Below are 13700 nucleotides of genomic sequence, written 5' to 3' on the forward strand. Positions count from 1 at the left end.
CTCAGCCATGCAACAACAACAATTCTTTCTGAGTAGTGTTCTTGAGTATACTACATAGTATAGTTGACTTGTAAGCGAGGTTTGGACTTGTACTTCATAAATTCAGTCAAAGTTGGATGTATCTAAAATAGCTAATATAGGGTAAGCTAAATTTGCCTAATTGGATATGTTGGTCATTTAATTTAGACGATGTTGACTGTTGTATAGAAAGACTGTGTTATGTGTTGGGCGACTGGACAGCATCAGCATGCCGCACCTACATATTCGAAGTAAAGACAACAAATTTACCGCTTGCATTACTAAAGGTTATGAAGAAATCGTGACATGCAACGTGTTTAACGCAGTCGAGTCGTTTCATGATAATGTAAAAATATCAAAACAAGCGTCGGGTTCCTCAAAATGCTCAATGTTTTTATTAAAAAGTCCACCCGTTTCTAAAGACTTTGGCTGCGGGTATATTGCTTACGAAGAACAAGGAATGTTATACGATGTTCTGAACGTTGTGCTTATGGACGAGCTGTCAAAATGTGGATGGAAACTCATGAGCAATGAAGCGGCGAAAGACGGAGATAAAACATGGACCTTCTGCCTCACAAAGCCTATTTGATAATGCATATAAACTACTGATATTCTTCTCGCAGATATAGCGTTTTAAAAGATATTGCGATCAAGTGCAATTTTAATATTTTGCAACCATCAGGGACATTATAGGGTTAACATCATATCATAATTGTTGTGTTGTGCACAGCACATAATTCGTATTGTGCTGACCCACGCCACTTCGAATAACACAGTTGGTCGTCGTTACTTGCTTGTAAATGACCACTAAGAATCTATTTAGTATATTGTATTAAAATTTGCATCATTTCTTATACTATACTTTATAAATGTTGACTATGCATGTATGTATATTATATATACATTACCGACTCATAGTCAGATACTATTCTGAACAACCCCAAGCCACACGTATGAGTCTTATTATTTTGAAAAGTACGTTATAAAGGAGCAATGCTACATTTTCAAACGATGTCCAATTATTGCAATGAAAAAAACAAAGCCTGAGAGTAATTAAACATAATTATTGTGAATTAGACGTCCGAGTAAACATAAACGTCCGCGTGAATTTAAGGTTAAAGGTCCATACAATATATCGATTCGAATGTATGGCTTTTTGATTGTGATTTCATACTAGGTTGGCTGCTCAGTCGAAGCAATATAAGCTCTGATAAACAACTGTATGGGCAGGAGGTATGCATATGTGTACGTGCAAAGTGTAATGTAGGAAACATCTCGGAAGGTTTGGAGCTAAGTTCTTGGTTATCTCAAGTATGTAACAATTTTGGTCCGAAGTCAGCAAAAAGATACATTTGATATATAGAAGGGTGGGGGGGAAACAGGACACCATTAACACCTATGAAACATTCTGACATTTTAAACAACTAACAACGGTCTATTGGAGTCGTGAGAATATGGTTTAATAATTCTTTGAACGTTCTTTGTGTACTACCAAATGGACGAGAAAATAGAATGGAAAGGTGTCTCATCTTCCCCCATCACCCTATACTATATAAATGGCGGAAGTTTACTATCGAAGTAACGTTTCATAAGCTAGCTTTGTAAAACATACAATACATTTAAAACAGTTAAATGCATACAAAACTCCATGGGTTAAGTTTTGCAATAATTCTAAAAATATTTCATCTGCATGGTGGTGCTTTTTTAGATGGCGATGTATATGAAATAAAAGTACAGCTACAGATAAACTACTGCTTCGCCTCGGAGGGTATATATAAGAGCCTTGATATTTACAACGAAGAAAGTACCGACGTTTTTGTGTTTCATTCTCTATCAAACAGCAGAGCGATACGCCTATATAGACTAATGCGAAAATGTCACCGAGAAGGACCCCACGAAATGCAAATTCATTGACGCATGTGGTTGCCGAGACGGTATAGTAAGTTTAAAGTGCTTAACAATTAAACATCAATAAACTGCTTCGTTGTGTGTGTATGAAAATGGTTAAGACTTCAGCATGAGCGTTTATATTTATAGTAGGGTGGGACAAGGCCTACTATATTGAGTAGGCCATGGGTGGGGTAATATGGGACAGGTTTTCAATCTTTTTTCTCCTGTTTGGTATTAAAGAAAGAAGAGAGAGTTGAATATGTTTGTAGTCCCGCGACTCTAAAACAGTGTTGTTAATTGTTCAAAGCACGATCCGGAATACGAGACTTTTGGTTGTACGTATCCTATCTTACCCCATAATACAGTATTATAATGAAACACCCGCTTATGAAAAAAAACTCTTTCAATTAATGCCGGAATTGAATTCTTATAATATCCGCTTGAAGTAAATTAAACAAGTATAAGGCTCCTAAGTGGTTGTCCAGTTTACTTTGAGAAGATCAATTGAAATTTCGCTTCAATGTGTCCATTACAGATTATAATGTCCCTCTGGTCAGTCATTGATTATTCCTTGATGAAGACCAGCATTGATTGTTTGCTCTCTGTTAAACCTAGATTTACCTAAAGCCAACTGATGTTTTAATATATGGGGATGAACAGCTCACAGCAGTATTCAATAATATCTGTTTAAAACATACCAAACCAATAATAATTAGTATATAGTAGGGTGGGGGAAGATGGGACACCTTTAGCACGAAATATATATAAATATCCTGATCGTATTTTAAACAATTAACAATGGTCTATGAAAGTCGCGAGGACAAGGTTTTATATATCCTTGAATGTTTTTTGTTTGCTACCAAAATGTACGAGAAAATAGAATGAAAATGTGTCCCATCTTCCCCCATCTTACTATATATAAATTCTTCCGTTGCAGTTATTCTGGAATATGGGCCAAACTTTTCATATGGAGTTTGACTGGGTTGGTCATTTTAATGATTTTATGGTGGTTTTGGAGCTGTTTTTTGACGTGGTATTCCATCCACAAACTCCGAACCAGGACAAATGCCAATGTAACAATGTTTTATCCACAACGTTCCACACAGCCAACTCCACACGAAACTGCGAATAACGAAAGTCGCTCTGACAACGAAAGTTCAGTTGACATGTCGGAATCTAGTAGAAGTTTGTGATGCTTGTTTGTTTGAATTCTGAAACATTCTACTCTCTCACCAAAGAAAAAAAAACAGAAGTCCCCAGAATAGTCACGCGAGTACGTCATCAGATTGGGAAAGTCCCTTCTAAAAAACACCCATTATCGTAGCAGCCCACTATTTCCCTTGCAATTCATATATATCATATATCTATGTTCTGTGTCAGACTGTGTGTAATGTGTATGTTGAAGAACATGGATAACAATTGTATATCTATATATTTCGTGTTGAACTCGTTTTTTTAGGGGGGAGGAATGAATTGCTTAAATATCATTGTTTCAGGTGTTATTACCAGTAAAATGTTTTCGTATTCGCAGCTGTGAAATTTTAAAAATAAACTAATAAACTTTGTCTTAATTTTATTGCAGCATAAATTTAAAACAACGAAAAACAATGCCCCTTAAATCAGTATACGGTACAATTCTATCAGTTTTGGATAACGTGTTTTGGTATAACGCATGTTTGAAATGCAACACCAAGAATGTAGAGGGTGTAAGGTAAGTTGTACTTCGTTTACATTAATTACATATATATATATTCTGAATCTGACCATATTTACATTACAGGATATGCCAAAAATGCAAATACACGGGGTTCTATTTTCGGTATCGTTTAATGATAGAAGTTGACACTAAATATGGAATCTTACCACTTTCTTGCTTTGGAAATTGTTTGAAAATACTTTTTGGAATCGATGCAGCTGGTTTTAGGAGGTTTGTTTACACAATATTTATATTCGTTATTTAAAATTGACTTAATATGTCTTGTACACAGAGAGCTGTCCCAGATTGAATCTACAGAAGAAATGCTGCAAAAATTTCATAACTGTGTTGCCTCGTGCTTTGTTGGCTACTCATTCATTTTTCAAATAAAAGTAAGAGAATTTAAGTTTTATACATTTATTAAATTGTATTGTTACATGTGACTAGGCTATTAAACAAAACTTGTTTAAACAGAATTGGAGTAATACACGACACTCAAGTTGCACTTTAGTTGTGGAAAAATTACAACATCTAGTTGGATCTTCTGAACTACAAACAGTTTATAACAAATTTAAATCGCTAAATACTCCACATTCAGCTCAAAATGAGGAATCAGTCATTGAAAGCATGGATGCTCATTCTTCACTTGAAAATTTAGAAGTCTCTTCTTTATCAAAATCGTTGAGTTTTAATAAGCCTAATACAAGGCAGAGGTCACTGTCAGACAGTATGGCATTTTTGGAAGACACTATAATAAGATGCCTGTTTAACAAAAGTGATTCTGTATTCTTTGAAAGGGAAACCAAAAGCTTGGCTCCTGCTACAAGCACTCAAGCTGTTGGTAACCCTACTGGGTCAAAACAAGACAGTTGGTTTTTACTAAACAACCTGACTGTTGGCTCTCAAGGTGAAGTAAAAGATTCCTATTCATCTGAAGTAGGGAATTATTCATCAGTACATATCCCAGTTCTTGATGATATAACTCTACCTGTGCTGTCCCCAACCTTATTACCAGAGCCATTGTCAAGCAAAAGGAAACTGAATGAATCAACTTTGAATAGTTCACTGCCTAAGCTAAGACGATGTCTTAATCTCACGCAAGACTTTAATGTCAGAAACATGGAAAAAATACCAGAAAACCGCATTAAAAAGGATGGCGACGCAACTGAAGACTCTTTGCTGGAGGAATTAGACAGTGAAATTTTAAATATTTCATCAACAGATAACAATTCATCAAGAACACTACAACATCCACAGTTGACGCCAAACCGTTTCAATGGGGAATCAGGAAATCCACAAGTAAAACAATGGACCATAAAATCCCCTATGCCGCCATACCAATCAAGCACACCAAAACTTGACAAAAGGTCTTCTCACTGTTGTCAGTCAATGTCTAGACCACCTTTGTCAAACATTCAAATAAATGAATGTGTTTCACCAGACTTATTTGGTGCAACACCAGAATTATCCAAATCAACTTTGAGAATGAAGTACATTCACAAACCTTCTGAATCGAACTCACAAAAAGACAACTCGCATGATTTGTTTTGTTAAATATTTGTTTTTAAGTTTTGTATTTTTTCTCACTATGCAATATTGTAATTTTGACTTATCCCGTATGAACAGGGACTTTGCTTTGATTTGTGATTGTATTTACTGTTCACCATATTGATTTTCAATATAACTGAACCCTTGTTTAAAATGTGGTTTGCACTGGTCCGTTTGCTTTTGTGATTTATTTCGTAAAGATAGATTTGCAAGACAATAGAGGGTTAGTGCATAAAATCAAAAAATGCATTTATATAAAATCTCTTATCTCAGTATCAATTAAACAATACCTAAATATAGTTGCACATGAATCAATTTCTCTAAACTTTAGAGTCTGGAAGTCATGCCTCCATTGATCACAATGGTTTCACCAGTTATATAAGATGCTTCATCTGAGCTTAAGAAAGCCACCATCCCAGCACAGTCTTCAGGATTCCCAATTCTTCCCAGAGGAACCTGCTGCCTCACTGCTTCTTCATGTTGAAGCAAAGATTTGCTGAACTTTGTTCTGATGATGCCGGGTGCAATGCAGTTTACTCTAATATTCATTGAGCTAAGTTCAGGCATGAGGGCTTTAGTAAGGGCTACAAGTGCTGTTTTACTGACTGCATAGATTCCCAGTATATGCTGGGGAATGTAGGCAGTAAATGAAGACACAATCACCACACTTCCCCCATTATGTTTCTGCATAAGGGAAACTGACTCTTTGATAAACATAAATGTTGATTTTACATTTACCTCAAATATTTTATCAAAGGCATTTTCTGGAATCCCAAGAATATTACCAAAATATGGGTTTACTGCTGCGTTAAGAACCAGTATATCTAGGCGACCTAAATCAGATTCAATTTTTCCGAGTAGCTCTTTCCTGTCATCAGATTTTCCGACATGACAAACAAAGCCAGATACAGACAATCCTTCAGATTTTAAAACCTGTACAGCTTCATCAACATTTTTCTTTTTTCGGCTACAAATCACAACATGAGCTCCATCTTGAGCAAGTTTACGAGCGATGGCAAAACCAATTCCTTGACTAGATGCTGTGACAAGCACAACTTTACTATAAAGTTTTCCCATTGTGAAATAACCAAACAATATTACTTATTAAACTTAATTCTACATTTAAATAAATATGCTCATAATTGTAAACTTAACAATTATACAATGCTAAAAAGCAAAAAAATCTAAGCGTACTTTATACAATTATAATTGTTTATTATTGTCGATATATGCATAGGAACGTAGTAATTATGTAAAGTGCTTTGTTTAAAAAATAAAGTTTTAGAGTCTGGAAGTCATGCCTCCATTGATCACAACTGTTTCACCAGTTATATAAGATGCTTCATCTGAGCTTAAGAAAGCCACCATCCCAGCACAGTCTTCAGGATTCCCAATTCTTCCCAGAGGAACCTGCTGCCTCACTGCTTCTTCATGTTGAAGCAAAGATTTGCTGAACTTTGTTCTGATGATGCCGGGTGCAATGCAATTTACTCTAATATTCATTGAGCTAAGTTCAGGCATGAGGGCTTTAGTAAGGGCTACAAGTGCTGTTTTACTGACAGAGTATATACCGAGCATTTCATTGGGAACATATGCCGCCATTGATGATACAATTACGACAGAACCGCCACCACGCTTTTGCATAAGTGGGACGGCATCCTGTACGAGCTGAAAAGTAGCCTTTACATTAACTTCGAATATTTTATCGTATGCGGATTCCGGTGTTGCTAAAATGCTGCCGAAATAAGGATTAACTGCAGCATTTGAAACCAAAATATCTAGCCCACCAAAATCATTTTCCAACTGATTTATTAATGACTTCCTATCATCAGATTTTCCCACATGACAAACTGAACCAGACACAGACAATCCTTCAGATTTTAAAACCTGTACAGCTTCATCAACATTTTTCTTTTTTCGGCTACAAATCACAACATGAGCTCCATCTTGAGCAAGTTTACGAGCGATGGCAAAACCAATTCCTTGACTAGATGCTGTCACAAGCGCTACTTTACCATCAAGTTTTCCCATTGTGAAGTACAAGCGACCAATAATGAACAATACTTGTAAAGCTGTCCACAAGTTAAGCTTGTTTGATTTCAGTTAATGATTACCCAGGTTGAAACACACAATGTTTAAGCTATTATTCAGCAAATTTTCAGCGAACCATACACATTTCCTGTAATATGTAAGAAAAATTAGCTGAAATAATTAGACATAATATATGATATAAACAAAAATGACATTGACAACATATTACTCTAAAATTATTTATACATCGTATTTTGCAGCACATTTTATAGCATATACATTCATACAGCAGGTAGCACATATAAAGTACTGAATAAATTAGGAACTATTTAGCAAAACAATAAACATAAAGGCCCTGATCGATAATATACATATAAATTAAAGTATTTTTGCTTATAGTCTTGAAGCCATTCCTCCAGCAACGACGACACACTCTCCTGTTGTATAGGAAGCTTCATCAGAACAAAGATGAGCAGCTGCATTTCCGCAATCTTCCGGATGACCAATTCTTCCGAGAGCCACCTGCTTTACAATCTGCTCCTCCGCTGCAGGATTCTTCCACAGAGCACTGCTGAACTTCGTTTTAATGATCCCGGGAGCAAGGCAATTGATTCGGATGTTCATTTTCCCAAGTTCAGGAGCAAGACCTTTGGTTAATCCTACAAGAGCAGTTTTACTTACAGAATACATTCCGAGTAGGTCCATTGAATGGTAGGCTGCAATAGAAGATACAATAAGCACAGATGAGTTATTTCCTGCCTTTAGCAATGGTAATGCTTCTTTAATGAGCATGAATGTAGATTTTACATTCACGTCCAATATTTTTTCAACAGCGTTTTCAGGTGTTTCTAACATAGGGCCAAAGTATGGGTTTACAGCTGCATTGCATACGAGTATATCAGCTCTTCCGTGTTCATTTTTTACCTTTTCAAGCAAATTTAATCGGTCTTCAGTCTTCCCAACATGACATACCATACCAGATGCACTTAGATTCTGTTCCTTTAGCTGTTCAACAGCCTTATCAATGTTTGTTTGTCTTCTGCTGCTAATAACAACATGTGCACCATCTTGGCCCATTTTCTGGGCAATCGCAAACCCAATGCCATCAGTGGAGGCCGTGACTATGGCAGTTTTCCCGCTGAGTCTTCCCAGAGCATTCGATGAAAGTGAAAACGCCCTTGTGCAGTTACGTAATATATGCTGCACCATCTTGTACTAACCTTTTGAGACTGTTTTAATATTGTATATATCTTACTCCCTAATAAAATAAATGTGTTAAAACCAAGAGAATTTACCTATTTCTAAAAGTATTTTACCTTATACGCAATCTAAAACAATGTTCTGATGTATAGTATACTTAAATCGTTAACCAAAATATTAAATTTAACACGTTAATATATATAAACCATCATTCGCTCGCCTGTCCGCGGTTCACACGAACATCTCATGTGATATTCATTCTGCACTGACTACACAGGAAACGTGAATCTATCACACGGGGAATTCCCTTCGCGAATCCGTCACGTAAAATGTTAACCAGGTTAATTTATTGCATCAAAGTAAAATCGTTGATGGCAGATCGTGTAAACCCGTACACCTAATTAAAGTTATCATTTTTGTGCTACCCTAGTTACTTAGTTCAAACCTCAACAGCCTTCTTTATAAGAACAGTAAAAAACGACATTTTATTTAAATGCAGTGATCATAGGTATTGTCAAAAGCATGGCTCACTTTTAAACACATAATGAAAAAAGTTATTTGTTTTTTAGACACATAATGAAAAAATTGTTTTTAAAAAACAACGGAACTTTATGGATCACAATATAGAAAGTTACATTTCGAGAAATGAAAGAATATCAAATTGTTCATTATTAGCACCATCACCAACTGAGTTTAATGAAAAAGTATCAGCGTCGATATTATTTACAGAATCCGGTGAATCAAGTTCTAAATCGTGAATTAAATCATCCAAACCATCTGGTTTGGAACTCTTAATACCAGAATACCGCACAAATGGTGCAGGGCTACAATTACGAGGTGTGCTACTGCCGGAGAGACTGCCTGTAGGTGTTGGATATTGACTGCTGGTACAAGAGGATGAGGTCCAGGGGGCACGGGTCTCTGAGCCATTAGAGTTTGATGTTGCCCCACTTGAATGACTGTAACTATCAACATCGCCCAGTAAATCAGAGATATCAGAATGCTCTGATGTCTTGTCCACAGTTTCTAACACAGATGGTGTAGGTAGAGGAGTTTGATTTCTAGTAGGTTTGGTATTTTCCTTTGATCTGATATTCTGGTATGGCTTGTGCATGATTTCTGATTTTCTTCTTTTAAGATCTGCCTTTTTGTAACCCGCTAGTTTAAATGATCGCTTTGGTTTGTAGGATTCAAAATGTGTTCTTGAACTACTTAAAAGGTTGCTATTACTCGGAGCAAAACCACTTTTCAGTTTGAGAAAGTCCACAGAGTTATAATGCTTCATTGGCTTCTCAATAAGTCCATTACGAGATGCTGAAGAGAGTAAAACTGGTGGTGGTTCTGTTCTTACTCCTTCTGTTACAGGCTGCGATTGTGAACAAACATCTACAGGTAACATGACGATTCTTGCGGGCAGTGTTTGTGGATTTGGAGGCGGTAATTTGTTTGAGAAAAATGGCGATTGTCTTTTTGGTGGGTTGGAACTAGTAGTTTGAGCCAGTTTCTGCAACTCATACGAGTAATCACTGTCACTTGCGGAAGAAACTGGTAGAACAATATCTTGCATTTCTTTCAAAGCCTTGTAATTAATATTCCTTATTCCACTTTTATCTTTCTTTTTAACTGATTCAGATTTGATAGTAAGGTCTGGTGGAGAGATAACATTACCTATTTCCATCGAATGTATTTTGCATTGTGGAGGAGGCGAGTTTTCAGGTGACATTGAAACATTAGGCACAGGTATACCAAGTTTTGATGCCCTAAGAAAGGCCTCATGTGCCACAGTTAGACTGGTTAACTGCTCTATGGTTGGTATTTGAGAACAATCTTCAGCCTTTTTAACATGGTATTTTGCATTAGGACATTTACCTTCTTGTTTCTTCATATTTATTAGGGTGACATTTGATAACTGGCCCTCAGAACATGTGCATGTCATATCTTCATCTGATGAAGTATCTTGTAGATCAACTTTAGAATCACTAGGTTTATTTTCATTTTTATCTTTGGAAAGAACTTGTTCATCTGAAGAAGCCAGACTATCACGAGAAACTACTACAGAAGCAATCACTACTCTCTTCTTTTCCTTAGAAACATCCAAGCCTGGAAGAACAACATCTTCACCAGCAAGATCTTGAGGAAGTGGAAGAATTTCCTCTTGCCTCTCTTTATCATTTTCATCTGAACTCATAGTCAGTTGATCCGACAAAGAAAACATTTTAATCTCATTGTCTTCTTTCATAACATCCAGACTTACATCTTGATCCGGATCAACTTTTGTTGGAATGAAAGAGGTAAGAGGTTCTTTCAGGGTCTCAGAAGGTTGTTTTAAAATCTCGACAGGTTCTTTCACATTTCCAAGAGGTTCTTTTTGGCTTTCAAAAGTTTTTTTGACCAGTCCAGCAAGTTCTTCGAAATGCTTCGGAGGTTCTTCTACCTTAGGAAGTTCTTCCATGGGCTCATGAGGTTCTTCCTCACTCTCGAAAGTTTCTTTCATATTCTTAGAAGGTAGTTCCACACACTCAGTAGACTCTTCCGTACTCTTAAAAGATGTTTTCATACTCTCAGGAATTTTTTCTACACTTCCCAGAAGTTGTTCCACAATTTTAGAAGGTTGTTCTTTACTGTCAATATAGTCTTCCTCACTCTCACTACATTCTTCTAGACACTCGGGAGTTGCTTCCGGACGCTCATGAGTTGCCTTCTCACTCTCATGCGATTCTTCCACACTCCCAGCAGGTTCTTCCACATTTATAGGAAGCTTTTCCATGCTGTCACTAAATTCCTCCACACTTTTAGAAGGTTCCTTCATAATCTTAGGTTTGTCCACAATTTCAGAAGGTTCTTCTACACTTTTATAAGGTTCTTCCACGATCTCAGGTGGTTTCATACTCTCACCATATTCTTCCATACTCTCAGATTTAATAGAAAAAGAATGAACACTGTTTGCATCTTCTGAACTCATAGTAGAACTGATCGAAAAAATAGAATGCTCAAACATTGGTAAGGGAGATGCTCTGGTTTCCATTATACCTTTATTTTTCTCATTTAAAACTATGCTATGTTCGATGTTATCACAGATATCTTCTGTCGCATTACTTTCAATAATTTCTTTGATACTCTTAAAAGGTTCTTCCACACTCTCAGAAAGTCGTTTCACAGTTTTTTTGGGTTCTTCCACACACTCAGTAAATTTTTCCGTAATTCCATGAGTTTTTTTTACCCTCTTGAATAGGTTTTCCAGACTTTCAGAAGGTTCCTTCATACTCTTAGATTCTCTTACAATCTCAGCAGGTTGTTGCACATTCTCAGAAAATTCTTCCTTACTCCCAAAAGGTTCTTCTACACTCTCGGACAGTTCTCCTTCTTGACTATGAAAAGGTTCCTCCTCACTCTTAGGTTCTTCCCCATTCTCATCATATTCTTCCATATTCTCAGATTGAATAGAAGAAGAATGAACACTGTTTACATCGTCTGAACTCATATTAGAACTGATTGAAAAAATAGAATCTTCAAACAAGGAAGATGATCCAGGTTCCGTTTCGTTTTCAATTTTCTCATTTAAAACTGCACCACACTCAATGTTATTTGGGATATCTGTCACATTGCTCTTAAAAATTTCTTTCATACTTTTAGAAGGTTCATCCATACTCTCTGGAGGTTCTTCCACACACTCAGTAAATTCTCTCGTACTAACAGAAGGTTCTTCCACAGTCTCAGAAAGTTCTTTCTGACTTTTAGAAGGTTCTTCCATACTCTTGGGTTCTTCTACACCTTTATAGGGTTCTTCCACAATCTCAGAAGGTTCTTTCATACTCTCATCATATTCTTCTATATTCTCAGATTGAATAGAAGAAGAATGAACACTGTTTACATCTTCTGAACCTATAGCAGAACTGATTGAAAAAAGAGAATGCTCAAACAACGGGAAGGGAGATGCTCTTGTTTCTTTCATATCTTCATTTTTTTCATTTAAAACTACACTATGTTCGATGTTATCACAGATATCTTCTGTCACATTACTCTCAAAAATTTCTTCCATATCCTCGGAAGGTTCGTCCACACTGTCAGGAGATTCTTCCAAACTCTCAAAAGGTTCTTCCAAACTCTCAGATTGAATAGAAGAAGAATGAACACTGTTTACATCGTCTAAACTCATATTAGAACTGATCGAAAAAATAGAATCTTCAAACAAGGATGATGATCGAGGTTCTGTTTTATCTTCAATTTTTTCATTTAAAACTGCACCACGTTCAATGTTATCACAGATATCTTCTGGTGTATTAAGTTTAGGTTTAAGAAACTTTTGTTCTGTTTTTAACGGTGATTTTTGAGCTTTTGATTCTGTGGATTTTGTGGCATCATATTTGGGTCCATCATCTTGTGAGGATGAGGTTGGATCTTCTGTATCTTCAACTACGATTGTTTCCATCGGTTGCTCTTGACTGAACAACTCAGCTGGGATTTCTTCACCTAGAACATTTATGAATATTGAACTAAAATACATACTAATTAAAACATAATATTTAAATATGTAAGCCCAATTAAGTTCACTAATATAGAATCATTCAAACGAACACATATATACCCTGGGCAAATGTTACATTTGAAGTATTCGCTAAAACACAAGAAGAAGTTTTGCTGACTATCCATCAATAGTCTATAACATATTTTACATATTTTATACAAACCATTGTCTATCTATTACTGTAATTCAACTTAAAGCTTACCTAATAAAATTGCTTCTTCATTCTCAAATTGTTGCAAATGTGAATGACGGGTGTCGGTAGTTGGATCGGCGGGTGATTCTATCATCGTTAAACCCTGTTTCTCCCATAGCACCATGTGTATTTCGCGAGGGGGAATCTTTGGAGGCCGAGTTTGCCACAGAGATATCGGCTTCAGGTCATCACAACACAACCACCTGTTAGCTGTATATTGGAATATTGTTAAGTTGGGCAAGGTTTTTTTATATTTAAACTACCACAAGGGTATGAAGCTTTTAAATGTTCGTGTTATGGTTTCATCTATGTTTAAAGGTATGTAAACTGTTTCGTAATCATAATACAGAAACTATTACTTCATGAACTGAGTTAAATACAATATTTAGGCAATTTTCGATTAAATCCTCTTTTCCATACTACACAATTCATAAGTATGTGTAATATAGGTGATAAATCTTAGTGTTGAGATAATGCCCCAAATCTGACCTAAATCGCAACGGAAGTCGGCGGTAGCCGTAGAATATAGGATGTTAAGCTGGACCAATAACAGACACCTAGTAGTAATACCTTTGCAATCCCGCACCCACAATATAAAG

The 13700-nt window shown here is 36.2% G+C and overlaps 3 protein-coding genes and 2 pseudogenes across 5 annotated transcripts; 1 reads left to right on the plus strand and 4 right to left on the minus strand.

The window, feature by feature from the left end:
• The first annotated feature begins 3394 nt into the window (after positions 1-3394).
• LOC100182281 lies at positions 3395-5306 on the plus strand. The gene is made up of 4 exons (XM_002125532.5): positions 3395-3619; positions 3689-3835; positions 3897-3996; positions 4079-5306. Exons 1-4 carry the CDS (start codon positions 3516-3518, stop codon positions 5156-5158), a joined length of 1431 nt encoding a protein of 476 aa, XP_002125568.2. The 5' UTR covers positions 3395-3515; the 3' UTR covers positions 5159-5306.
• Positions 5307-5321: 15 nt separating this feature from the next.
• Positions 5322-7326, minus strand: LOC100182243 (dehydrogenase/reductase SDR family member 4-like). The gene has a single exon (XM_002131383.2). It carries the CDS (start codon positions 7181-7183, stop codon positions 6434-6436), a length of 750 nt encoding a protein of 249 aa, XP_002131419.1. The 5' UTR covers positions 7184-7326; the 3' UTR covers positions 5322-6433.
• Positions 5325-6264, minus strand: LOC104265391 (annotated as a pseudogene). The gene has a single exon (XR_717128.3). The product of XR_717128.3 is annotated as a dehydrogenase/reductase SDR family member 4 pseudogene (transcript).
• Positions 7327-7410: 84 nt separating the features above from the next.
• LOC100187043 lies at positions 7411-8498 on the minus strand (annotated as a pseudogene). The gene has a single exon (XR_001975467.2). The product of XR_001975467.2 is annotated as a dehydrogenase/reductase SDR family member 4 pseudogene (transcript).
• Positions 8499-8712: 214 nt separating this feature from the next.
• On the minus strand, positions 8713-13694 carry LOC100176827 (probable serine/threonine-protein kinase kinX). The gene is made up of 3 exons (XM_026840572.1): positions 13672-13694; positions 13111-13311; positions 8713-12853 (listed from the first exon to the last, which is right to left on the minus strand). Exons 2-3 carry the CDS (start codon positions 13223-13225, stop codon positions 9015-9017), a joined length of 3954 nt encoding a protein of 1317 aa, XP_026696373.1. The 5' UTR covers positions 13226-13311; positions 13672-13694; the 3' UTR covers positions 8713-9014.
• Between the last annotated feature and the right edge of the window lie 6 nt (positions 13695-13700).

This window comes from Ciona intestinalis, chromosome 2 (genome assembly GCF_000224145.3).
Source record: "Ciona intestinalis chromosome 2, KH, whole genome shotgun sequence".
NCBI classification, from domain to species: domain Eukaryota; kingdom Metazoa; phylum Chordata; class Ascidiacea; order Phlebobranchia; family Cionidae; genus Ciona; species Ciona intestinalis.